Source organism: Acipenser ruthenus, chromosome 40 (genome assembly GCF_902713425.1).
Source record: "Acipenser ruthenus chromosome 40, fAciRut3.2 maternal haplotype, whole genome shotgun sequence".
NCBI classification, from domain to species: domain Eukaryota; kingdom Metazoa; phylum Chordata; class Actinopteri; order Acipenseriformes; family Acipenseridae; genus Acipenser; species Acipenser ruthenus.
In genome coordinates, this window is record NC_081228.1 from 7348525 (window position 1) to 7375625 (window position 27101).

The 27101-nt window shown below is 49.0% G+C and overlaps 1 protein-coding gene across 2 annotated transcripts in view; it reads left to right on the forward strand.

The window, feature by feature from the left end:
• Window positions 1–27101, forward strand: part of LOC117969402 (proprotein convertase subtilisin/kexin type 7-like) — a 54806-nt gene that overhangs the window by 12874 nt on the left and 14831 nt on the right. Inside the window, exons 4-9 of one of the 2 annotated variants that reach the window (XM_059010122.1) lie at window positions 2086–2251; window positions 3072–3162; window positions 5371–5425; window positions 9433–9571; window positions 10870–10970; window positions 23879–24046. In XM_059010122.1, the coding sequence (XP_058866105.1) occupies window positions 2086–2251; window positions 3072–3162; window positions 5371–5425; window positions 9433–9571; window positions 10870–10970; window positions 23879–24046 (720 nt within the window). The remainder of the gene's footprint in view (window positions 1–2085; window positions 2252–3071; window positions 3163–5370; window positions 5426–9432; window positions 9572–10869; window positions 10971–23878; window positions 24047–27101) is intronic. The other variant, XM_059010123.1, reaches the window with a different exon arrangement.

Sequence of the window (27101 nt, forward strand, 5' to 3'; positions counted from 1 at the left end):
TCATCACAGCGTGAATAACACTCATCACAGTGTGAATAACACTCATCACAGCGTGAATAACACTCATCACAGCGTGAATAACACTCATCACAGCGTGAATAACACTCATCACAGCGTGAATAACACTCATCACAGCGTGAATAACACTCATCACAGCGTGAATAACACTCATCACAGCGTGAATAACACTCATCACAGCGTGAATAACACTCATCACAGTGTGAATAACACTCATCACAGCGTGAATAACACTCATCACAGTGTGAATAACACTCATCACAGCGTGAATAACACTCATCACAGGGTGAATAACACTCATCACAGGGTGAATAACACTCATCACAGCGTGAATAACACTCATCACAGCGTGAATAACACTCATCACAGCGTGAATAACACTCATCACAGCGTGAATAACACTCATCACAGCGTGAATAACACTCATCACAGCATGAATAACACTCATCACAGCGTGAATAACACTCATCACAGTGTGAATAACACTCATCACAGCGTGAATAACACTCATCACAGCGTGAATAACACTCATCACAGCGTGAATAACACTCATCACAGCGTGAATAACACTCATCACAGCGTGAATAACACTCATCACAGCGTGAATAACACTCATCACAGTGTGAATAACACTCATCACAGCGTGAATAACACTCATCACAGGGTGAATAACACTCATCACAGGGTGAATAACACTCATCACAGCGTGAATAACACTCATCACAGCGTGAATAACACTCATCACAGTGTGAATAACACTCATCACAGCGCGAATAACACTCATCACAGCACGAATAACACTCATCACAGCACGAATAACACTCATCACAGTGTGAATAACACTCATCACAGCGTGAATAACACTCATCACAGCGTGAATAACACTCATCACAGCATGAATAACTCATCACAGCGTGAATAACACTCATCACAGCGTGAATAACACTCATCACAGCGCGAATAACACTCATCACAGCACGAATAACACTCATCACAGCACGAATAACACTCATCACAGTGTGAATAACACTCATCACAGCGTGAATAACACTCATCACAGCGTGAATAACACTCATCACAGCATGAATAACTCATCACAGCGTGAATAACACTCATCACAGCGTGAATAACACTCATCACAGCGCGAATAACTCATCACAGTGCGAATAACACTCATCACAGCGTGAATAACACTCATCACAGCGTGAATAACACTCATCGCAGCGTGAATAACACTCATCACAGTGTGAATAACACTCATCACAGGGAGAATAACACTCATCACAGCGTGAATAACACTCATCACAGCGCGAATAACACTCATCACAGCACGAATAACACTCATCACAGCACGAATAACACTCATCACAGTGTGAATAACACTCATCACAGCGTGAATAACACTCATCACAGCGTGAATAACACTCATCACAGCATGAATAACTCATCACAGCGTGAATAACACTCATCACAGCGTGAATAACACTCATCACAGCGCGAATAACTCATCACAGTGCGAATAACACTCATCACAGCGTGAATAACACTCATCACAGCGTGAATAACACTCATCACAGTGTGAATAACACTCATCACAGCGTGAATAACACTCATCACAGCGTGAATAACACTCATCACAGCACGAATAACACTCATCACAGTGTGAATAACACTCATCACAGTGTGAATAACACTCATCACAGCGCGAATAACACTCATCACAGTGTGAATAACACTCATCACAGCGCGAATAACACTCATCACAGTGTGAATAACACTCATCACAGCACGAATAACACTCATCACAGGGTGAATAACACTCATCACAGTGTGAATAAGCCTCAATGCAGTCTGAAGGGCTACAGTTCAACGGGAGGAGCAATGTATTTCTTTAACAGAGGCCTGATCACAGCGATGTACTCAGTAGGGACTGATGTATTCAGTAGGTTGTTATATGAGTGAGTTCCCAGTTGCGGAGGGAGGGAGGGAGGGAGGGGGGAAAAGAGGAGACAAGATGGGGGTGGCGCTTCCCTGTCCTCGCTAACACTGAGCTTTATCCCCCCCTAGAGCCCCGAGGGGAGCTACGACCTGAACTCCAACGACCCTGACCCCATGCCACACCCCGACGCCAACAACGACAATCACCACGGGACACGGTGCGCGGGAGAGATCGCTGCCGCGCCTAACAACAGCTACTGCGCCGTGGGCGTGGCGTACGGGAGCCGGGTGGCAGGTGAGCGGGGAGGGAGGGAGGAACTGGGGGGAAAGATTCAGTATAAGGGGCTTTACAGTCAAGAGACTGCATGTAAAGAAGTTTCATATTATTCTTTAACCTCTGAAGGTACACAAGGAATTGAGCGCTTGTTCAAACAGTTTCTTCTTAAAATACATTTGAGGAGGAAGCTGACAATGTGGAGGATCCAACCCTGTTTCGTGCACCTGCAAAAAAAAAAAAATTTGAGTCGTTGCCAATTAGTTTTTATTATTTTCTCCCCACTTTGAAATGACCAATTATTTTTAGGCTCAGCTCATCGCTACCACCCCTGCGCTGACTCGGGAGGGGTGAAGATGAACACACGCTGTCCTCCGAAGCGTGTGCCGTCAGCCGCCCGCTTCTTTACACACTGCGAACTCACCGTGCAGCCGCCTCAGAGCTACAGCGTCGGAGGACAACGCAGCTCTGGGCAGCTTACAGGCAAGCCCGCAGGCGCCCGGCCAGACTACAGGGGTCGCTGGTGCGCGGTGAGCTGAGGACACCCTGGCTGACCTAACCCTCCCTCCCGCCGGGCGACGCTCGGCCAATTGAGCGCCGCCCCCTGAGAGCTCCCGTCCTCGGTCGGCTGTGGAATAGCCTGGATTCGAACTCGCGACATCCAGGCTATAGAGCGCATCCTGCACTCTAGCGAGTGCTTTTACTGGATGCGCCACTCGGGAGCCCATAAATAAAAAAGTTAGCATCATTTTTATCTGTGGGACACACATGTCCCTTAAAGGGTTTATGTTCCGTGGTGCTGCAGTGCGAGTGTTGAGTGTGGCGTGTTGTGTGTCTGCAGGGATCCGCGTGCTTGACGGGCCGCTCACTGACAGCATGGAAGCCGTTGCCTTCAACAAGCACTACCAGATCAATGACATTTACAGCTGCAGGTGAGGAGCCGTGAGGCAATCTGAATACACCAGGGAGTCAGTCCCTGCTAGTGTAGGAGATACAGGGGAGTCTGGACCGTGATGCAGTCTGAATACACCAGGGAGTCAGTCCCTGCTAGTGTAGGAGATACAGGGGAGTCTGGACCGTGATGCAATCTGAGTACACCAGGGAGTCAGTCCCTGCTAGTGTAGGAGATACAGGGGAGTCTGGAGCGTGATGCAATCTGAATACACCAGGGAGTCAGTCCCTGCTAGTGTAGGAGATACAGGGGAGTCTGGAGCGTGATGCAATCTGAATACACCAGGGAGTCAGTCCCTGCTAGTGTAGGAGATACAGGGGAGTCTGGACCGTGATGCAATCTGAATACACCAGGGAGTCAGTCCCTGCTAGTGTAGGAGATACAGGGGAGTCTGGAGCGTGATGCAATCTGAATACACCAGGGAGTCAGTCCCTGCTAGTGTAGGAGATACAGGGGAGTCTGGACCGTGATGCAATCTGAGTACACCAGGGAGTCAGTCCCTGCTAGTGTAGGAGATACAGGGGAGTCTGGAGCGTGATGCAATCTGAATACACCAGGGAGTCAGTCCCTGCTAGTGTAGGAGATACAGGGGAGTCTGGAGCGTGATGCAATCTGAATACACCAGGGAGTCAGTCCCTGCTAGTGTAGGAGATACAGGGGAGTCTGGACCGTGATGCAATCTGAATACACCAGGGAGTCAGTCCCTGCTAGTGTAGGAGATACAGGGGAGTCTGGAGCGTGATGCAATCTGAATACACCAGGGAGTCAGTCCCTGCTAGTGTAGGAGATACAGGGGAGTCTGGACCGTGATGCAATCTGAGTACACCAGGGAGTCAGTCCCTGCTAGTGTAGGAGATACAGGGGAGTCTGGAGCGTGATGCAATCTGAATACACCAGGGAGTCAGTCCCTGCTAGTGTAGGAGATACAGGGGAGTCTGGAGCGTGATGCAATCTGAATACACCAGGGAGTCAGTCCCTGCTAGTGTAGGAGATACAGGGGAGTCTGGAGCGTGATGCAATCTGAATACACCAGGGAGTCAGTCCCTGCTAGTGTAGGAGATACAGGGGAGTCTGGACCGTGATGCAATCTGAATACACCAGGGAGTCAGTCCCTGCTAGTGTAGGAGATACAGGGGAGTCTGGAGCGTGATGCAATCTGAATACACCAGGGAGTCAGTCCCTGCTAGTGTAGGAGATACAGGGGAGTCTGGACCGTGAATCAATCTGAATACACCAGGGAGTCAGTCCCTGCTAGTGTAGGAGATACAGGGGAGTCTGGACCGTGATGAGGGAGAAGGGAGGGAATGAGATGGTGGGGCAGGGTGGGGGAGAAGAAGGGGAAGGGAAGTAAAGGATTTCAGTTTTTGATGGGTTGATGAGGAGATATCGGCGCGCCATCCAAGATTCGATAGCAGCCAAGCAAGCTGATGTACGGGCGGCAAGGTCGGGGGTAAAGGAGGGAAACGAAAAGAAAATGTGGGTGTCATGTGGTGTGCAGAGCGCTCCAGTGCTACAGGAAAGAAACTGCACCCCACTAAACTGATGTCACACTCCTCTATACTATAAAGAAACTGCACCCCACTAAACTGATCTGACACTCCTCTATACTGTAAAGAAACTGCACCCCACTAAACTGATGTCACACTCCTCTATACTGTAAAGAAACTGCACCCCACTAAACTGATCTCACACTCCTCTATACTGTAAAGAAACTGCACCCCACTAAACTGATCTCACACTCCTCTATACTGTAAAGAAACTGCACCCCACTAAACTGATCTCACACTCCTCTATACTGTAAAGAAACTGCACCCCACTAAACTGATCTCACACTCCCATCTTATATCCATGCCCATTTAATCTGCATCTGTATTTTTTTTTGTTATTCATTTCTGAGTGTAAGATGCTGGAACTGGTTAATTAGCTGAGACACAGGCTAATGTTTCTTTACAGTTTTAGCCTTTACTGATATTTCATTAACCTTTTAAAATACTACAATACTGTGCAATACTGTGCAATGCTGCAGTGCTGTGCAATACTGCAGTGCTGTGCAATACTGCAGTGCTGTGCAGTGCTGTGCAATAATGCAGTGCTGTGCAGTGCTGTGCAATACTGCAGTACTGTGCAGTGCTGTGCAATACTGCAGTGCTGTGCAGTGCTGGATTTGTTTTCTCGTCTGTTTTGACAGCTGGGGCCCCGATGATGACGGGCGCACGGTGGACGGGCCGCACCCTCTGGGCAAGGTGAGTCAGTCAGTCAGTCACATTGCAGCGCTGCATCAGGGGCTGTGTGAAACACTGCTCTGTCTGCTGGGTCTTACTGAGCTGCAGTATTTACTGCATCCACTAGAGGAGGGGCAGTTACAGGACGTTTCTGTTTGAAGTTTTAAAAGGGGTCACCAGGATGTGAAGACTGCAGAATAGTTATATTTATATATAGATAGATATTAATGGTGGTGTGGATTGCAGTTGAAGTCTGTCTGGTGAAAGCAGTGTAAGATTTATTTGGCAGGACTTTCCCAAACGGCTTTCACTTCCTGCGTTGTCATGTTGTTCTTCTCCTCCTGTTTGTATAGTACAGAGAAGGGGGTTTTAATAACACAGGGTGTGATTTAGTGCTTCCCTAATGTTCTCTGAATGAAGACCAGAAGGTGGCAGTATAGCCCACAGAAGGGAGGCAGCAGCCAGGCACGGAGTGAGGGAGTGAGGGAGTGAGGGAGGCAGGCAGGCAGGGAGGGAAGGAAGGAGGGAGGGAGACAGGCAGGCAGGGAGACAAGCAGGCAGCCTGAAGTCTCAGTCTGTGGTGAAGGTTCGAGGTCAGGTCTTTGACAGGAAGGTAATATCAACCACACGGGTGTGAAACAGTATCGTCAGCTGAAGAATTATGTTGTATAGTTGAACAGTAAACACACAATTAAAATAGCCTGCTTCAGTGTATGCAGATACACAAGCTTTATTGTATTAGGTAAGTTATACTTGAGAGAGGTTCTGGTGGTGATTTTTGACAGTGATCTGTGCAGGACTGTGTTGAAGTGCGATGCACAGCCCCCATTGCAGGGTTGCATTAACCCTTTCTGCCCTGGACGCACCGCACAGAGAGTCGGTTACAATGGCAAGCAGGAGGATCTTTGTGGTTCATCCCTCAGCTCTCCAGCGCAGGATTGATTCCAGAACAAGGGCTGTCAGGGTTAAACACATCTCCTCCTCCCCTGTTAGTTTATCAGTGCTCAGCGTTTCTGCTCCTCCCATTACTAATTCATTCACTATGTCCTGTACTGGGTCTAACTTCAGGGGGTTATTTTCATACGCTTTGAGTGCTGTTTAGGAACGTGGAGTTCAGATACACTGTTTGCGAAAGTTAGTTGACTTTTTCATTGGTGGTTCGGCCCCTAGACACACAGACACACACAGAAACACACACACACATATACAGACACACAGACACACACACACACAGACACACACACACACATATACAGACACACAGACACACACAGACACAGACACACACACACACATATACAGACACACAGACACACACAGACACAGACACACACACACATATACAGACACACACACACACACACACACAGTGACACTGACACACATACAAACACACACACAGACACAGACACACATACAAACACACACACAGACACAGACACACATACAAACACACACACAGACACAGACACACACACACACACACATGCACAGACACACACACACACGCACACAGACGCACACACTGACACACACACACAGACTAAGACACACAGATGCACACGCACACACACAGACGCACACACACACAGACACATGCACACACACATACACAGGCACACACACACACAGATGCACACACAGACACACACACATACACAGGCAGTCCCACTGCAATGAACTGCACAGTCCCACTGCAATGAACTGCACAGTCCCACTGCAATTGCGTGTTCTCAGTTAGGCCCTCAGTTGTGTTCCTTGTTGTTGTGTCCAAGCTGGAACATCCTCCCTCTCTGTACAGCGCTGCAGCTGCTGCTGCCAGACCGCAGGCTTGTTATCGGTATCACTGCTTGATTTTTTAAAATTGCTACTAAGAGGGGAAACTAAATCATATCTTGAGAAACAGCAGGCCCGGTCATAAGAATAATAAAAAACCCTTTTCACTGGCTCCTGCTTCAGTAGCCAAAGGGGTCCCTGGGAAACACACTTCAACAAACAGACGGTCGCCATGGCGATAAACAAAAGCTGGGTTCCTTTCACAGCCGGCCAAGACTTTAACAAGGGGGGGCGGGGGGGGAGACCGAGGCTGGAGTCACTCCCCTTTAATGCAGTCCTGTTTACCTTGGACCAAGACTCTGGTCTGTTTAACCTTTTCATGCATGAAATATTGAAAAGTTTTGACCTACTTTTTTTATTGAAATGGGGGAATAATGGCATACATGCAACAAAGGTAACTCCCTGTCTCCCATCATATGAGGCTATCATGCTTTTACATCTTCAATGTGGCCCCATACAGAGACTGGAAGAGATCTTTTGTATCAGTCCCCATCTGAAGTCGCCATGCATGAAAGGGTTAAAGAGATGGGGGTGTTGCATTGTAAGGAAAGTGCAGAAGCAAAGGCTACTGGTGTACTCTGAGGAATCCAACGATTACAACACAAAGAATCCACCAAGAAGCGCTTCTGGTGCAGGAAGGAAGGAGCAGCTCATTTCCTGTTCCGAGCAGTTTCTCGTTAGTTCTCTGGATAACGAGCCCACGACAGCAGAGCCCATGTACTGTCAGATTAGTGTGGGTCCTCTAGCCCCTGCAACAACTTGAATGGAGTGAGCCAGAGGCTCCACAGCACTGTGTAATGAGCGGTCCCATGCCATCCCTCACAGTCCAGGGTTTCATTTTAATGAGCTCTCAATCAGTTATTCTCTTGTTTTAAATGTGTGTTTTTCAGCCTGGTCACTCAGACAGAGTGTCTGCCGTACCACTGCATGCCACTGAAGCAAACCTGCAAGTCCGCTTGAATGAACGGACTCGCAGGATACATTCGCTTTGACTAACTGGAAAAACGACTTTGAATGAAAAGCTAGGTTTTTTATTGTAGAAAAAGAATGCATGGTGGACACAGGCCGTTTTAGTGATTTATCCGACGTGTGTGCGTGTTCCAAAGCATGTTTCATATTCACAGGCAGCGTGTTGCAGTGTGACATCACAATAGCATTGCTGTTTAATCCCCAAAACACAAATAAACCACTTTCTTCACTCCATCTTCGTCAGTAAGTGGTATAAACACAAGGACTGAAGAATTATGTTTGTTACCCACTTAGAATCATTCTCCCTCTCTCTGTCTCTCTCCCTCTCTCTGTCTCACTCCCTCTCTCTGTCTCTCTCCCTCTCTCTGTCTCTCTCCCTCTCTCTGTATCTCTGTCTCTCTCTTTGTCTCTGTCTCTCTGTCTCTTTTTCTCTGTCTCTCTCTCTGTCTCTGTCTCTCTCTGTCTCTCTCTTTGTCTCTGTCTCTCTGTCTCTCTTTCTCTCCCTCTCTCTGTGTCTCTCTCTCTGTCTCTCTTACTACAATGTTTAAGTCACAAAAAAACATGAACTCATCAGGACCACAGGCCCTTCACTAACACAGTAAAAACTCGTTCGGACCAGAAACAGAGCGTCTCTGAATCCTCTCTCGCTCTCTCTCTCGCTCCTTCTCTCTCTCTCTCTCTCACTCTCTCTCTCTCTGTCTCTCTCTCTCTCCTTCTCTCGCTCTCTCTCTCTCTCTCTGTCTCTCTCTCTCTCTCTCCTTCTCTCTCTCTCTCTCTCTCTCTCTCTCTCTCTCTCTCTCTCTCTCTCTCTGCAGGTTTCCCATGTTTATACTGAGCCAGTATCATAGTTGACCATGGTTTGTTTATAAACATGCTGTACCTGAAGGGGGCTCTGTGTCAGTGTGTGGGTCTGTCAGAGCCCTCCCCGCTGCTGAACCTGTTTGTTCAGTTCATGAGAACGCCGCTCCCTTTGTAAAGCACACTGAGATTACTCCTCGGCTCTGAACCCTGCGCTCCCTTCCCTCTGTTTACTCTGGCACCTAAACCCTGCTGACAGATTCCTCCAGGTGCTCTTAACCCTTTGTGTTCTGGACCCTGCAGTGGCTGTAGTGCAGCATGTGCTGTTATACAAGGCAGTGCCCTGAAATTGGGAGCGGTTCTGTTGTGTTGAGATTGTTGAGAGGGATTTTGCATTAGCTTGTTTTTCCTGCCCTGGTCTGTAGGCAGCTCTGCAGCACGGGGTCATTGCTGGCAGGAAGGGCTTCGGCAGTATCTTTGTGGTCGCCAGTGGCAACGGAGGACAGTTCAGGGACAACTGCAACTACGACGGCTACGCCAACTCCATCTACACTGTGACCATTGGTAAGGAAACTACACCGTGACTGTCTGTAAGAGCACAATCAGACTACACCGTGACTGTAAGAGCACAATCAGACTACACCGTGACTGTAAGAGCACAATCAGACTACACCGTGACTGTAAGAGCACAATCAGACTACACCGTGACTGTAAGAGCACAATCAGACTACACCGTGACTGTAAGAGCACAATCAGACTACACCGTGACTGTAAGAGCAATCAGACTACACCGTGACTGTAAGAGCACAATCAGACTACACCGTGACTGTAAGAGCACAATCAGACTACACCGTGACTGTAAGAGCACAATCAGACTACACCGTGACTGTAAGAGCACAATCAGACTACACCGTGACTGTAAGAGCACAATCAGACTACACCGTGACTGTAAGAGCACAATCAGACTACACCGTGACTGTCTGTAAGAGCAACCAGACTACACTGTGACTGTAAGAGCAATCAGACTACACTGTGACTGTAAGAGCACAATCAGACTACACTGTGACTGTAAGAGCAATCAGACTACACTGTGACTGTAAGAGCACAATCAGACTACACCGTGACTGTCTGTAAGAGCACAATCAGACTACACCGTGACTGTAAGAGCAATCAGACTACACCGTGACTGTCTGTAGAGCAATCGGACTACACCGTGACTGTAAGAGCACAATCAGACTACACCGTGACTGTAAGAGCAATCAGACTACACCGTGACTGTAAGAGCACAATCAGACTACACCGTGACTGTAAGAGCAATCAGACTACACCGTGACTGTAAGAGCACAATCAGACTACACCGTGACTGTAAGAGCACAATCAGACTACACCGTGACTGTAAGAGCACAATCAGACTACACCGTGACTGTAAGAGCAGAATCAGACTACACCGTGACTGTAAGAGCAGAATCAGACTACACCGTGACTGTAAGAGCAGAATCAGACTACACTGTGACTGTAAGAGCAATCAGACTACACCGTGACTGTCTGTAAGAGCAATCAGACTACACGGTGACTGTCTGTAAGAGCAATCAGACTACACGTGACTGTCTGTAAGAGCACAATCAGACTACACCGTGACTGTAAGAGCAATCAGACTACACCGTGACTGTAAGAGCAATCAGACTACACCGTGACTGTAAGAGCACAATCAGACTACACCGTGACTGTAAGAGCACAATCAGACTACACCGTGACTGTAAGAGCAATCAGACTACACACTGTGACTATCTGCCCCCCTTCTCCCTCTCCCTTTCCCTCTCCCTGTATACCTCTCCCTCCCCCTCCCCCTCTCCCTCTCTCAGGAGCAGTGGATGAGAACGGCCGGATGCCCTTCTATGCGGAGGAGTGTGCCTCCATGCTCGCCGTCACGTTCAGCAGTGGAGACAAGATGCTGCGCAGCATTGTGAGTACAGCAGCACAAGGACTGTGGAAACCCTTAAAATCCTCCAGTCCCCTTTCCACTGGTCCCCTTCATCATCGCCGCGTTCCCCTTTTCATTGCGAGCACGTTCTCTTGAGTTTGAAAGTGCATAGCATGTAGGTCTGTCGGCATTGTAGTCTGTCCCTGCTGTCTGTGCTGGACAGAGCGCCTCCCTGTGATGCTGAGCTCTGTGCCGTTCACCTCTCAGTCCCAGTTTCAACAGAGGAGAGAGGACCCTGTCACTGTCTCTCAGGGGGCTGAAATAGGTGCGGATCAACATGCAGGAGAGGGAAAGCTGCTCGATATGTGAGGCACCGTTTACAGTGTTTTCAAGGTACAATGAAATGTGTTCGGAATGACAAGCTTAGTTTTAAGACCAATAGGATTCCAAAGCTAATAAAGCATGAGAAAATGGATTTTAAAACCTCAGGGAGTTTCCATTTGTGAGTCCCTGATGCCATGGGGAGGGGGGGGGTATTGTTTCTGTAACCCCCCCACCTCCCTACACCTGACCTACTTGAACCCTGATCCCGTCACAAGTCTAATAATAGAAGTGATGGAATGAGGCTGGCTTCCTTCCTGCTTCCCTGCTGAGCCGAGAAAGAATTCCCTGACAGGAGAGAATTCCCAGAAACAGCACTGTGAGCGGCTGAGACTGGGGTGATGGACTGGGGTGATGGGAGTGGGGTGATGGACTGGGGTGATGGGAGTGGGGTGATGGGACTGGGGTGATGGGAGTGAGGTGATGGGAGTGGGGTGATGGACTGGGGTGATGGACTGGGGTGATGGGACTGGGGTGATGGGACTGGGGTGATGGACTGGGGTGATGGGAGTGGGGTGATGGGACTGGGGTGATGGGACTGGGGTGATGGACTGGGGTGATGGGACTGGGGTGATGGGAGTGGGGTGATGGGACTGGGGTGATCGGAGGGGTGATGGGAGTTGGGTGATTGGGGTTTCCTTGTATCATTGCGATGACAGTGGAATTCCAATCAAGGTCAATCTCAGGTATTTTGCAGAGAATGAGCAGGTTAATATTCTCAATGGTGCTGACGTGTATTCAGATCAGTTGTAGGTTATGACTGCTCCTCTCTGTTTGCGTCACGCCCAGCCCAACGTCTCTCTCTGTGCATCTCTGTGCTCTTCATCCAGCCCTTGTCCATCATTGTCACTTTAAGCACAAAATAAATTGTTAGGGGGCCCCCGAGTGGTGCATCCAGTAAAGGCAGGATGCGCCCTATAGACTGGAGGTTGCCGGTTCAGGTCCAGGCTATTCCACTGCTGGCCTAGGACTGGAGTTCCCAGGCGGTGGGGATGGGGAGGGCTTAGGTCGGCCAGGGTGTCCTCGGCTCACCGCACGCCAGCGACCCCTGTAGTCTGGCCGGGCGCCTGCAGGCCTGCCTGTAAGTGGCCCAGAGCTGCGTGGTCCTCCGATGCTGTAGCTCTGAAGGTAGCTGCATGGCGGGGCTGCAGAGTGAAAAGAAGCAGACGGCTGACGGCACACGTTTCAGAGGACGTGATCTCAGCTAGCCTGCATTGCACACTGCACTGGACCGAGAGAGATCTCAGCTAGCATTGCATTGCACACTGCACTGGACTGAGAGAGATCTCAGCTAGCATTGCATTGCACACTGCACTGGACAGAGAGAGATCTCAGCTAGCCTGCATTGCACACTGCACTGGACCGAACCGAGAGAGATCTCAGCTAGCCTGCATTAACCACTGCACTGGACCGAGAGAGATCTCAGCTAGCCTGCATTGCACCCTGCACTGGACTGAGAGAGATCTCAGCTAGCCTGCATTGCACACTGCACTGGACTGAGAGAGATCTCAGCTAGCCTGCATTAACCACTGCACTGGACCGAGAAAGATCTCAGTTAGCCTGCATTGCACACTGCACTGGACCGAGAGAGATCTCAGCTAGCCTGCATTGCACACTGCACTGGACCGAGAGAGATCTCAGCTAGCCTGCATTGCACACTGCACTGGACCGAGAGAGACCTCAGCTAGCATTGCATTGCACACTGTACTGGACTGAGAGAGATCTCAGCTAGCATTGCATTGCACACTGCACTGGACTGAGAGAGATCTCAGCTAGCCTGCATTGCACACTGCACTGGACCAAGAGAGATCTCAGCTAGCCTGCATTGCACACTGCACTGGACCAAGAGAGATCTCAGCTAGCCTGCATTGCACACTGCACTGGACCAAGAGAGATCTCAGCTAGCCTGCATTGCACACTGCACTGGACTGAGAGAGATCTCCGCTAGCATTGCATTGCACACTGCACTGGACCGAGAGAGATCTCAGCTAGTATTGCATTGCACACTGCACTGGACTGAGAGAGATCTCAGCTAGCATTGCATTGCACACTGCACTGGACTGAGAGAGATCTCAGCTAGCCTGCATTGCACACTGCACTGTTGTGTAACAGGAACGCAGTCCTCCTTCCTTTTTTTTATAGAACAAAACAACTTTGTTTATTCACAGCAGCCGGCGCAGTGAAGCTGTTCCTCAGTCTCTCCCCTTCTCCCCCCTCCTCTCTCTCTCTCTCCTTCTCTCAGTCTCAGTTAGCAGCTGCTGCTTCTGGCTACAGAAGCCTCGTCACCCCCGAGCCAGCACATTATTACAGTAACTTGCTGTTTATTCAGCGATAAATCATCTACTATTCTGGGAATTGTGTTACTGTACACAGCCGAGAGAGAGAGAGAGGGAGGAATAGGAACAGGGAGCGCGGGAAGGATGGGGTGGACAAAAAGAGAGGTAGAGGGAGAGGTGAGCTGCTTTAGAAAGAGATTTGTTGAGTTTCCAGATTTTACTCCCAGTGATCTAGTGCCTGGCGTTTGGCTGTTTCTTTTGGGCTGAGCTGACATCAGCATTTTGGAAGATCATCATTAACTCCCTTAGTAACACTGACAGAAGTGAGGAGAGAGAGAGAGAGACGGGAGAGGAGAGATGTAGAAAGAGATAGAGGGTGAAGAGAGAAGGGTGGAGAGAGAGGAGGTGGAAAGAGTGATTGAGTGAGCGTTAGATAGAGGGTGAAGAGAGAAGGGTAGAGAGAGAGAGAGAGAGGGAGAGAGGGAGGGGAAAAACAAACTGGGGACAAGTTCTTCCCCAAATAGGCCAATCAGGCCACAGAATTCCCTTTACTCTCATCCGAGAGCGAGCGAGCTCTGTGGTTTTTGTGTTTGCTGCTGTTTGTTGCTCTTCTCCAAGGAAGTGGCCGCTTCGCTCTGCTCATGACATCAGAAAGGGCAGCGCCTGTAACTGACACACGCTGGAATTGGATTAACCCTCTCAGATCCACAGCGCTGAGTTCTCTATCCTGTACTGTATTGAATGTGCTGGCTCTCAGATCCACAGTGCTGAGTTCTCTATACTGTACTGTATTGAATGTGCTGGCTCTCAGATCCACAGCACTGAGTTCTCTATACTGTACTGTATTGAATGTGCTGGCTCTCAGATCCACAGCGCTGAGTTCTCTATACTGTACTGTATTGAATGTGCTGGCTCTCAGATCCACAGCGCTGAGTTCTCTATACTGTACTGTATTGAATGTACTGGCTCTCAGATCCACAGCGCTGAGTTCTCTATACTGTACTGTATTGAATGTGCTGGCTCTCAGATCCACAGCGCTGAGTTCTCTATACTGTACTGTATTGAATGTGCTGGCTCTCAGATCCACAGCGCTGAGTTCTCTATACTGTACTGTATTGAATGTGCTGGCTCTCAGATCCACAGCGCTGAGTTCTCTATACTGTACTGTATTGAATGTGCTGGCTCTCAGATCCACAGCACTGAGTTCTCTATACTGTACTGTATTGAATGTGCTGGCTCTCAGATCCACAGCGCTGAGTTCTCTATACTGTACTGTATTGAATGTGCTGGCTCTCAGATCCACAGCACTGAGTTCTCTATACTGTACTGTATTGAATGTGCTGGCTCTCAGATCCACAGCACTGAGTTCTCTATACTGTACTGTATTGAATGTGCTGGCTCTCAGATCCACAGCACTGAGTTCTCTATACTGTACTGTATTGAATGTGCTGGCTCTCAGATCCACAGCGCTGAGTTCTCTATACTGTACTGTATTGAATGTGCTGGCTCTCAGATCCACAGCACTGAGTTCTCTATACTGTACTGTATTGAATGTGCTGGCTCTCAGATCCACAGCGCTGAGTTCTCTATACTGTACTGTATTGAATGTGCTGGCTCTCAGATCCACAGCGCTGAGTTCTCTATACTGTACTGTATTGAATGTGCTGGCTCTCAGATCCACAGCGCTGAGTTCTCTATACTGTACTGTATTGAATGTGCTGGCTCTCAGATCCACAGCGCTGAGTTCTCTATACTGTACTGTATTGAATGTGCTGGCTCTCAGATCCACAGCGCTGAGTTCTCTATACTGTACTGTATTGAATGCGCTGGCTCTCAGATCCCCACACTGTACTGTATTGAATGGGAGTTCATGTTTTATACGGGCCCAGCCTGGTCTCTTATCTGCTCAGCAGGGTGGGGTCGTCTCTGTTTCCCCGGATGGGATCCTGTTTACTGTGTTGCTAGGCGACCGTGGCAGTGTCAGAGAGTTCTGTGTGCGTGTCAGGAAGCTGAGCGATGAGGTCATTGGCAGGGCTGTAGACGGAAATGATTAATTACAGAGAAGAAAGGGCAGCACAAACTCGAACAAACAGAGTAACAGCGAGTTGAGACCTGTAACTGACTCGCACTGGAATCAGATTAACCCCCTCAGATCCCATATCCCCTTCACTCACTGTGTGTATAACTGTACCGCGTCTCCCCTTCACTCACTGTGTGTATAACTGTACCGCGTATCCCCTTCACTCACTGTGTGTATAACTGTACCGCATATCCCCTTCACTCACTGTGTGTATAACTGTACCGCATATCCCCTTCACTCACTGTGTGTATAACTGTACCGCATATCCCCTTCACTCACTGTGTGTATAACTGTACCGCGTCTCCCCTTCACTCACTGTGTGTATAACTGTACCGCGTCTCCCCTTCACTCACTGTGTGTATAACTGTACCGCGTCTCCCCTTCACTCACTGTGTGTATAACTGTACCGCGTCTCCCCTTCACTCACTGTGTGTATAACTGTACCGCATATCCCCTTCACTCACTGTGTGTATAACTGTACCGCATATCCCCTTCACTCACTGTGTGTATAACTGTACCGCATATCCCCTTCACTCACTGTGTGTATAACTGTACCGCATATCCCCTTCACTCACTGTGTGTATAACTGTACCGCGTCTCCCCTTCACTCACTGTGTGTATAACTGTACCGCGTCTCCCCTTCACTCACTGTGTGTATAACTGTACCGCGTCTCCCCTTCACTCACTGTGTGTATAACTGTACCGCGTCTCCCCTTCACTCACTGTGTGTATAACTGTACCGCATATCCCCTTCACTCACTGTGTGTATAACTGTACCGCATATCCCCTTCACTCACTGTGTGTATAACTGTACCGCATATCCCCTTCACTCACTGTGTGTATAACTGTACCGCATATCCCATTCACTCACTGTGTGTATAACTGTACCGCGTCTCCCCTTCACTCACTGTGTGTATAACTGTACCACACATATCCCCTTCACTCACTGTGTGTATAACTGTACCGCATATCCCCTTCACTCACTGTGTGTATAACTGTACCGCACATATCCCCTTCACTCACTGTGTGTATAACTGTACCGCATATCCCCTTCACTCACTGTGTGTATAACTGTACCGCGTATCCCCTTCACTCACTGTGTGTATAACTGTACCGCGTATCCCCTTCACTCACTGTGTGTATAACTGTACCGCGTATCCCCTTCACTCACTGTGTGTATAACTGTACCGCATATCCCCTTCACTCACTGTGTGTATAACTGTACCGCATATCCCCTTCACTCACTGTGTGTATAACTGTACCGCGTATCCCCTTCACTCACTGTGTGTATAACTGTACCGCATATCCCCTTCACTCACTGTGTGTATAACTGTACCGCGTATCCCCTTCACTCACTGTGTGTATAACTGTACCGCGTATCCCCTTCACTCACTGTGTGTATAACTGTACCACGTATCCCCTTCACTCACTGTGTGTATAACTGTACCACGTATCCCCTTCACTCACTGTGTGTATTACTGTACCACACATATCCCCTTCACTCACTGTGTGTATAACTGTACAGCATATCCCCTTCACTCACTGTGTGTATTACTGTACCACACATATCCCCTTCACTCACTGTGTGTATAACTGTACCGCGTATCCCCTTCACTCACTGTGTGTATAACTGTACAGCATATCCCATTCACTCACTGTGTGTATAACTGTACCGCGTCTCCCCTTCACTCACTGTGTGTATAACTGTACCGCATATCCCCTTCACTCACTGTGTGTATAACTGCACCGCGTCTCCCCTTCACTCACTGTGTGTATAACTGTACAGCATATCCCCTTCACTCACTGTGTGTATTACTGTACCACACATATCCCCTTCACTCACTGTGTGTATAACTGTACCGCGTATCCCCTTCACTCACTGTGTGTATAACTGTACAGCATATCCCCTTCACTCACTGTGTGTATAACTGTACCGCGTATCCCCTTCACTCACTGAGTGTATAACTGTACCGCGTATCCCCTTCACTCACTGTGTGTATAACTGTACCGCGTATCCCCTTCACTCACTGTGGTATAACTGTACCGCGTATCCCCTTCACTCACTGTGTGTATAACTGTACCGCGTATCCCCTTCACTCACTGTGTGTATAACTGTACCACATATCCCCTTCACTCACTGTGTGTCTAACTGTACCGCGTATCCCCTTCACTCACTGTGTGTATAACTGTACCGCGTATCCCCTTCACTCACTGAGTGTATAACTGTACCGCGTATCCCCTTCACTCACTGTGTGTATAACTGTACCGCGTATCCCCTTCACTCACTGTGGTATAACTGTACTGCGTATCCCCTTCACTCACTGTGTGTATAACTGTACCGCGTATCCCCTTCACTCACTGTGTGTATAACTGTACCACATATCCCCTTCACTCACTGTGTGTATAACTGTACCACATATCCCCTTCACTCACTGTGTGTCTAACTGTACCACATTACGTTGCCTATCTATGCATCTGTTTTATAATGCATAATGTCTCAACACTACTGTCTGTGTTACACAACCCAATCCTGCACTCTCAGCGTGCTGCTGTGTTGGGTGCAGGGGCAGATATTTATCAAGCAAGGGATTTCAAAAGCAAATTGTGTCGAGTTTTATCCCGTAATGGGTTCCACATGTTGGAGCAGAGATTTCTATCTTCACATTGTGCACCAGTAGCTCGCAGTTAGCTGGAAGGGGGAGCGAGGGATGAGGGAGGTTTGAAACAGATAGCTGGAAGGGGGAGCGAGGGATCAGGGAGGTTTGAAACGGATAGCTGGAAGGGGGGCGAGGGATCAGGGAGGTTTGAAACAGATAGATGGAAGGGGGAGCGAGGGATCAGGGAGGTTTGAAACGGATAGATGGAAGGGGGAGCGAGGGATCAGGGAGGTTTGAAACGGATAGCTGGAAGGGGGGCGAGGGATCAGGGAGGTTTGAAACAGATAGATGGAAGGGGGGCGAGGGATCAGGGAGGTTTGAAACAGATAGCTGGAAGGGGGGCGAGGGATCAGGGAGGTTTGAAACAGATAGCTGGAAGGGGAGCGAGGGATCAGGGAGGTTTGAAACAGATAGCTGGAAGGGGGGCGAGGGATCAGGGAGGTTTGAAACAGATAGCTGGAAGGGGGGGCGAGGGATCAGGGAGGTTTGAAACGGATAGCTGGAAGGGGGGACATGGTGATTTATCCAAGCGGGCTGTAACGTTGATCTGTGGACTGCTGTATTTCGAATGTAAGCGGGTTAACAAATCACAGTGCTGGCACAGCTGCGCAATTTCAGTCCAGCGCAGATGGTTAAAATAGAGCCTACATTGTTTGTGAGCGCTGTGAGAAAGGGTTCGCTGTAACCAGCCTGCCTGCAGTCAGAGAGCCTTCCCGTCAGACTCACACATCAGCACAGAAGACGCTTTACAAACAAGGAGAAACACAAATCGAATGGCGCGAGACCCGGAATGTTTCAGATAAAGTGACAAATCGCCACGAATATTTCTGAAAGCACGCGTTTTCAGAGTGGTGATGGAGGCCACGTGCGGGCCCCTGCTGCGCTGCGCTGGCAGCCAGCCCTGGAAGCCGTGCGGAGCTCATGAAGCACTTCCTGAGTGCTTTCATGACCGGCATCTTTCTTTAATGTCTGTGGTTTTATGTTGTTTTTATCAACCCTTCAGCAGCAGTTATTAACACTCAGTAACTTTCCAGTGGGTTGGAACTTTTCCAGCGGGTTGGATCTCCTATATTTAGTTGTTTGATGAATGTTTGTGTAAACACCCTCTCCAGCCTGCTAGCATTGCTCTCCGCTGTGTAAACCAGGGCAGATTATTTCTCATGCGCAACACACGCTTCAGAGGTTAACAGATGTGTCCGCAGAGCTGTTCAGCACAGGGCTGCACACAAACCTGATTGAGACCTAGAAAGCTGAGGACGCCAATCACAGTGATAGACCATCGATACATATTGAATTACAAGATGATAGAATTGAGATGAGGAGCCGGAATGCAGCGTGAAGGGAGTGCACGTGGTCACGATGCTGTAACCCAGACCCTGTGGTGGTTCAGGTTCGAGCATTTAGAATAAGACATAAGAGACTAGCCTTCCGCAGTATGACAGGCTTGCTGGGGATTTAAACACTTCCTTCTCTGTGTTTTGGGAGGGGAAATGGCTTCACGCAAGGGGTATGATGTCATCGGGCACGCACTGCAGTTCAGGGGCTCTGCACGCGCATACAGGACCAGACCCAGCGTCGGTCTGTTCTCCAGTGGAAACGGGCAGCTCAGATGATAAGTGGTTCGCTTTCCTCCGGTATAGTTCCCTCAGCTCTTAAGGTAGCTGTGGTAAAGCCCATTCTTAAGAAACACAATTTGGACCCTAAAGTCCTCAATGTCTATAGGCCAATCTCCAACCTACCATTCTTAGATAAGGTTCTAGAGAGAGTTGTTGCAATTCAATTACAGAAATTTCTTAACTCTTAATGGTATATTCGAGAAGTTTGAGTGTGGTTTTCGTGCTGCACATAGCACCGAGACGGCCCTTGTCAGAGTTGTGAATGATCTGCTGATTAGCTCTGACTCAGGCTTTCCATCAGTATTAAGTCTCAGATCTAAGTGCTGCTTTTGATACTGTAGACCATTCATCTTGAAAGCACAGTGGGACTGTCTGGCCTTGTCCTATCCTGGTTCAAATCTCATCTTTCTGATAGGTTTCAGTTTGTCTCTATTGGGGAGGTAGAATTGGCATTATCAGAAGTTGTCTGTGGTGTTCCACGGGGCTCCATTCCAGGTCCCTTGCTGTTTTCATTATATATGCTACCGTTAGGTGACGTTATCCGCAGACACGGAGTGACCTTCCATTGCTGTGCTGATGATACCCAGCTAGATTTGCCCCTAAAGCCAGGAATTTCTTTGCCGGGGTGTTATTAGCTACTTGCCTTACAGACATCAAGCATTGGATGTGGCAGAATTTTCTAATGTTGAATTCAGATAAAACTGAGGTTATGCTTGTGAGCTCACAGAACCAAATAAGAGGAAATGTGGGATTACATGAGCTCGACCCTTGCAGCCTCTCATCAAAACTTAAACTAGAAATGACGAGTCTGGGGGTCATCTTTGATCCTGATCTCTCATTTGAGACTCATCTTAGGGAAGTTACTGAAGTATCTTTTTACCTTTTGGGAAATATAGCCAAACTTAGACCAGTGTCTGATGCCGAGAGTCTACTGCATGCCTTTGTTTCATCTAGAATTGATGTTGTAATGTAGCTGGTGGCACGGTGCTGTACACTTCATTACACAAGCAGCTTTTACAAGTGCTGTAAAAACTCTCAGTTATTGCAGCAATGCTGTTCAGGCCCCCCCCCCCCCCCCCCTCGGAGAGCATCACAGAAGTGACCTTTTAAGGAGCTCTCTTGGGTTTTACTGCCCTGTGTTTCAGAGCGGGGGGCAGGGGGAGGTGTTAGTGCTACCAGAGAGGGGAGGAGGGGTACAAACTCATCACTTAAAGACCTGTCTGATGGGCAGGAGCGAGACGTCTTCTCTGCTGTCATCTGCATTTATTTATTTATTTGTTTGTTGTTTGAACTATACAGCTAACCCTGCTCACTGTGACTGGACTATACAGCTAACCCTGCTCACTGTGACTGCTGGACTATACAGCTAACCCTGCTCACTGTGACTGGACTATACAGCTAACCCTGCTCACTGTGACTGGACTATACAGCTAACCCTGCTCACTGTGACTGGACTATACAGCTAACCCTGCTCACTGTGACTGGACTGTAACCCTGCTCACTGTGACTGGACTATACAGCTAACCCTGCTCACTGTGACTGCTGGACTATACAGCTAACCCTGCTCACTGTGACTGGACTATACAGCTAACCCTGCTCACTGTGACTGCTGGACTATACAGCTAACCCTGCTCACTGTGACTGGACTATACAGCTAACCCTGCTCACTGTGACTGGACTATACAGCTAACCCTGCTCACTGTGACTGCTGGACTATACAGCTAACCCTGCTCACTGTGACTGGACTATACAGCTAACCCTGCTCACTGTGACTGGACTATACAGCTAACCCTGCTCACTGTGACTGGACTATACAGCTAACCCTGCTCACTGTGACTGGACTATACAGCTAACCCTGCTCACTGTGACTGCTGGACTATACAGCTAACCCTGCTCACTGTGACTGGACTATACAGCTAACCCTGCTCACTGTGACTGGACTATACAGCTAACCCTGCTCACTGTGACTGGACTATACAGCTAACCCTGCACACTGTGACTGCTGGACTATACAGCTAACCCTGCACACTGTGACTGCTGGACTATACAGCTAACCCTGCTCACTGTGACTGCTGGACTATACAGCTGACCCTGCTGGCTTAAGTGAATGTGAGTTGAGGTGCTTGTTCATGCAGTGTAAGGAGTTGATCTCTCGTAGTTTGTACATGCCCCCCCCCCCCGTCCAGTCCCCCCCTTTCCTGACTGCAGCACCTCAGTTATGTTGTTTACCTTCTCACAGTGGAATTCATCTTTGCTTTGCCTCTTGCTTTGTTTTATTGAAACAGATTAGATCTCTTTGCTGAAAGCTGGTTTGTGGATTTCGTCTGGCTTTGCAGTTATAAATCACTGCCCCCCTCCTGTGTCTCTCATTCTGTCTCAGAGACAGACTCAGAAATGTAAGAAGGGACTGTGCCAGTGCAGTATGTACTTGGACTGAAGTTTCAGTGAGAGCTTCTCTCTGTCTCTGTCTGTGTTGTTGCAGCAAGATCTTTGACACTGAAGCAATCATTTCAACCCCACTATTTAAAAAGGATGAGGTTGTTTTGTTTTTGTTGACAGTCTAGATTGAGGTTGAATGTTATAATCAGGTAGGCATCAAAAACAATGTTTCTCCTCTCCTCTCCTCTGTTCTCCTCTCATCTCCTGTCTTCTCTCCCCTCTCTCCTCTCCACTCCTCTCCACTTCTATCTTCCTCTCCCCCTCTTCTCTCCTGTCCAACTCTCCCCTCTCTTCTCCTTTCCCCTCTCTCCTCTCTGCTCCTCTCCTCTCCTCTCTCCTCTACTCTCCCCTCTCTTCTCCTTCCCCCTCTCCTCTCCTCTCCTCTCCCCTCTTCTCTCCTCTCCCCTCTCTTCTCCTTTCCCCTCTCTGCTCCTCCTCTCCTCTCCTCTCCTCCTCTCCCCCCTCTCCTCTCCTCTCCTCTCCCCTCTCTTCTCTTCTCTCCTCTCCTCTCCTCTCTCCTCCCCCCTCTCCTCTCCTCTCTTCTCCCCTCTTTCCTCTCTTCTCCTTTCCCCTCTCTCCTCTCTGCTCCTCTCCTCTCTCCTCTCCTCTCCCCTCTCTTCTCCTTCCCCCTCTCCTCTCCTCTCCCCTCTTCTCTCCTCTCCTCTCCCCTCTCTTCTCCTTTCCCCTCTCTGCTCCTCCTCTCCTCCTCCCTCTCTCCTCTCCTCCTCCCTCTCTCCTCTCCTCCTCTCCCCCCTCTCCTCTCCTCTCTTCTCCCCTCTCTCCTCTCCTCTCCTCTCCCCTCTCTTCTCTCCTCTCCTCTCCCCTCTCTTCTCTTCTCTCCTCTCCTTTCCCCTCTCTTCTCTTCTCTTCTCTCCTCTCCCCTCTCTTCTATCCTCTCTGCTCCTCCTCTCTCCTCTCCTCTCCTCTCCCCTCTCCTCTCCTCTCTCCTCTCCTCTCCTCTCCCCTCTCCTCTCCTCTCCTCCCCTCCTCTCTCAGCAGCAGGTACCCTTCTCATTTGCTTGACAGGGAGAGACACACTGGAGACAGATGGAATTAAATCTCTGTTTACATTACAAAGAAAAGGAAGAAAAATGGTTGAAGTGGTTTTTTTTTTTTTTTTAATTTACTGCCAGCTGTTCTGAGGATTATTCAACATTTCACCATTCGACTGTAGCTCTTTCCTCCGCCCTCCCCAGCATTAACTCCAATCCGTGTGTCTGTGATTTGTGTTTTGTTAAACTCCCCCTGGTTTAGTGAGCAGACCCTCTCAGATATCGCACGGTGTTGCTGTTTATTCCTGGTGAATCGGATTTGAATCTCGGAGTGGCCTGGGGTTCTGTTGCTCCACTGTCAAGATTGATCATTCATGTCTTTGTTTGTTTGTTTATTTATTTTAAACCTTTTGAATCCTAACTGCCAGCTCACTGTGTTGTGTTTGTATTTCTTGGGAGTATGTTCCCAGTATACTCCCAGTAAGCCCTCTTCCCCCTGCGCTGTGCAGGTGACCTCAGACTGGGACCTGCTGAAGGGCACTGGCTGCACGGACGGGCACTCTGGCACCTCCGCTGCCGCCCCCCTCGCTGCGGGGATGGTGGCTCTGATGCTGCAGGTTCGACCCTGCCTGACCTGGAGAGACGTGCAGCACATCATAGCCTTCACTGCCACCAAGGTGAGACGACAGCCCAGTCAATACAGCACAGTGAATACAGCCCAGTCACTACAGCACAGTGAATACAGCCCAGTCACTACAGCACAGTGAATACAGCCCAGTCACTACAGCCCAGTCAATACAGCACAGTGAATACAGCCCAGTCAATACAGCACAGTGAATACAGCCCAGTCAATACAGCACAGTGAATACAGCCCAGTCAATACAGCACAGTGAATACAGCCCAGTCACTACAGCACAGTGAATACAGCCCAGTTACTACAGCACAGTGAATACAGCCCAGTCACTACAGCACAGTGAATACAGCCCAGTCAATACAGCACAGTGAATACAGCCCAGTCAATACAGCACAGTGAATACAGCCCAGTCAATACAGCCCAGTCACTACAGCCCAGTCACTACAGCACAGTGAATACAGCCCAGTCACTACAGCACAGTGAATACAGCCCAGTCAATACAGCACAGTGAATACAGCCCAGTCACTACAGCACAGTGAATACAGCCCAGTCACTACAGCACAGTGAATACAGCCCAGTCAATACAGCACAGTGAATACAGCCCAGTCAATACAGCACAGTGAATACAGCCCAGTCAATACAGCACAGTGAATACAGCCCAGTCACTACAGCACAGTGAATACAGCCCAGTCACTACAGCACAGTGAATACAGCCCAGTCAATACAGCACAGTGAATACAGCCCAGTCACTACAGCACAGTGAATACAGCCCAGTCACTACAGCACAGTGAATACAGCCCAGTCACTACAGCATAGTGAATACAGCCCAGTCACTACAGCACAGTGAATACAGCCCAGTCAATACAGCACAGTGAATACAGCCCAGTCACTACAGCACAGTGAATACAGCCCAGTCACTACAGCATAGTGAATACAGCCCAGTCACTACAGCATAGTGAATACAGTCCAGTCACTACAGCCCAGTCACTACAGCACAGTGAATACAGCCCAGTCACTACAGCATAGTGAATACAGCCCAGTCACTACAGCACAGTGAATACAGCCCAGTCACTACAGCATAGTGAATACAGCCCAGTCACTACAGCATAGTGAATACAGCCCAGTCACTACAGCACAGTGAATACAGTCCAGTCACTACAGCATAGTGAATACAGCCCAGTCACTACAGCATAGTGAATACAGTCCAGTCACTACAGCCCAGTCACTACAGCACAGTGAATACAGCCCAGTCACTACAGCATAGTGAATACAGCCCAGTCACTACAGCACAGTGAATACAGTCCAGTCACTACAGCCCAGTCACTACAGCACAGTGAATACAGCCCAGTCACTACAGCATAGTGAATACAGCCCAGTCACTACAGCACAGTGAATACAGCCCAGTCACTACAGCCCAGTTACTACAGCACAGTGAATACAGCCCAGTCACTACAGCCCAGTCACTACAGCCCAGTCACTACAGGATAGTGAATACAGCCCAGTCAATACAGCACAGTGAATACAGCCCAGTCAATACAGCACAGTGAATACAGCCCAGTCACTACAGCACAGTGAATACAGCCCAGTCACTACAGCACAGTGAATACAGCCCAGTCACTACAGCACAGTGAATACAGCCCAGTCACTACAGCACAGTGAATACAGCCCAGTCACTACAGCATAGTGAATACAGTCCAGTCACTACAGCCCAGTCACTACAGCATAGTGAATACAGCCCAGTCACTACAGCATAGTGAATACAGCCCAGTCACTACAGCACAGTGAATACAGCCCAGTCAATACAGCACAGTGAATACAGCCCAGTCACTACAGCACAGTGAATACAGCCCAGTCACTACAGCATAGTGAATACAGCCCAGTCACTACAGCATAGTGAATACAGTCCAGTCACTACAGCACAGTGAATACAGCCCAGTCACTACAGCACAGTGAATACAGCCCAGTCACTACAGCATAGTGAATACAGTCCAGTCACTACAGCCCAGTCACTACAGCACAGTGAATACAGCCCAGTCACTACAGCATAGTGAATACAGCCCAGTCACTACAGCACAGTGAATACAGCCCAGTCAATACAGCACAGTGAATACAGCCCAGTCACTACAGCACAGTGAATACAGCCCAGTCACTACAGCATAGTGAATACAGTCCAGTCACTACAGCCCAGTCACTACAGCACAGTGAATACAGCCCAGTCAATACAGCACAGTGAATACAGCCCAGTCACTACAGCACAGTGAATACAGCCCAGTCACTACAGCACAGTGAATACAGCCCAGTCAATACAGCACAGTGAATACAGCCCAGTCACTACAGCACAGTGAATACAGCCCAGTCACTACAGCACAGTGAATACAGCCCAGTCACTACAGCATAGTGAATACAGTCCAGTCACTACAGCCCAGTCACTACAGCACAGTGAATACAGCCCAGTCAATACAGCACAGTGAATACAGCCCAGTCACTACAGCACAGTGAATACAGCCCAGTCACTACAGCACAGTGAATACAGCCCAGTCAATACAGCACAGTGAATACAGCCCAGTCACTACAGCACAGTGAATACAGCCCAGTCACTACAGCACAGTGAATACAGCCCAGTCACTACAGCATAGTGAATACAGTCCAGTCACTACAGCCCAGTCACTACAGCACAGTGAATACAGCCCAGTCACTACAGCATAGTGAATACAGCCCAGTCACTACAGCACAGTGAATACAGCCCAGTCAATACAGCACAGTGAATACAGCCCAGTCACTACAGCACAGTGAATACAGCCCAGTCACTACAGCATAGTGAATACAGTCCAGTCACTACAGCCCAGTCACTACAGCACAGTGAATACAGCCCAGTCAATACAGCACAGTGAATACAGCCCAGTCACTACAGCACAGTGAATACAGCCCAGTCACTACAGCACAGTGAATACAGCCCAGTCAATACAGCACAGTGAATACAGCCCAGTCACTACAGCACAGTGAATACAGCCCAGTCACTACAGCACAGTGAATACAGCCCAGTCACTACAGCATAGTGAATACAGTCCAGTCACTACAGCCCAGTCACTACAGCACAG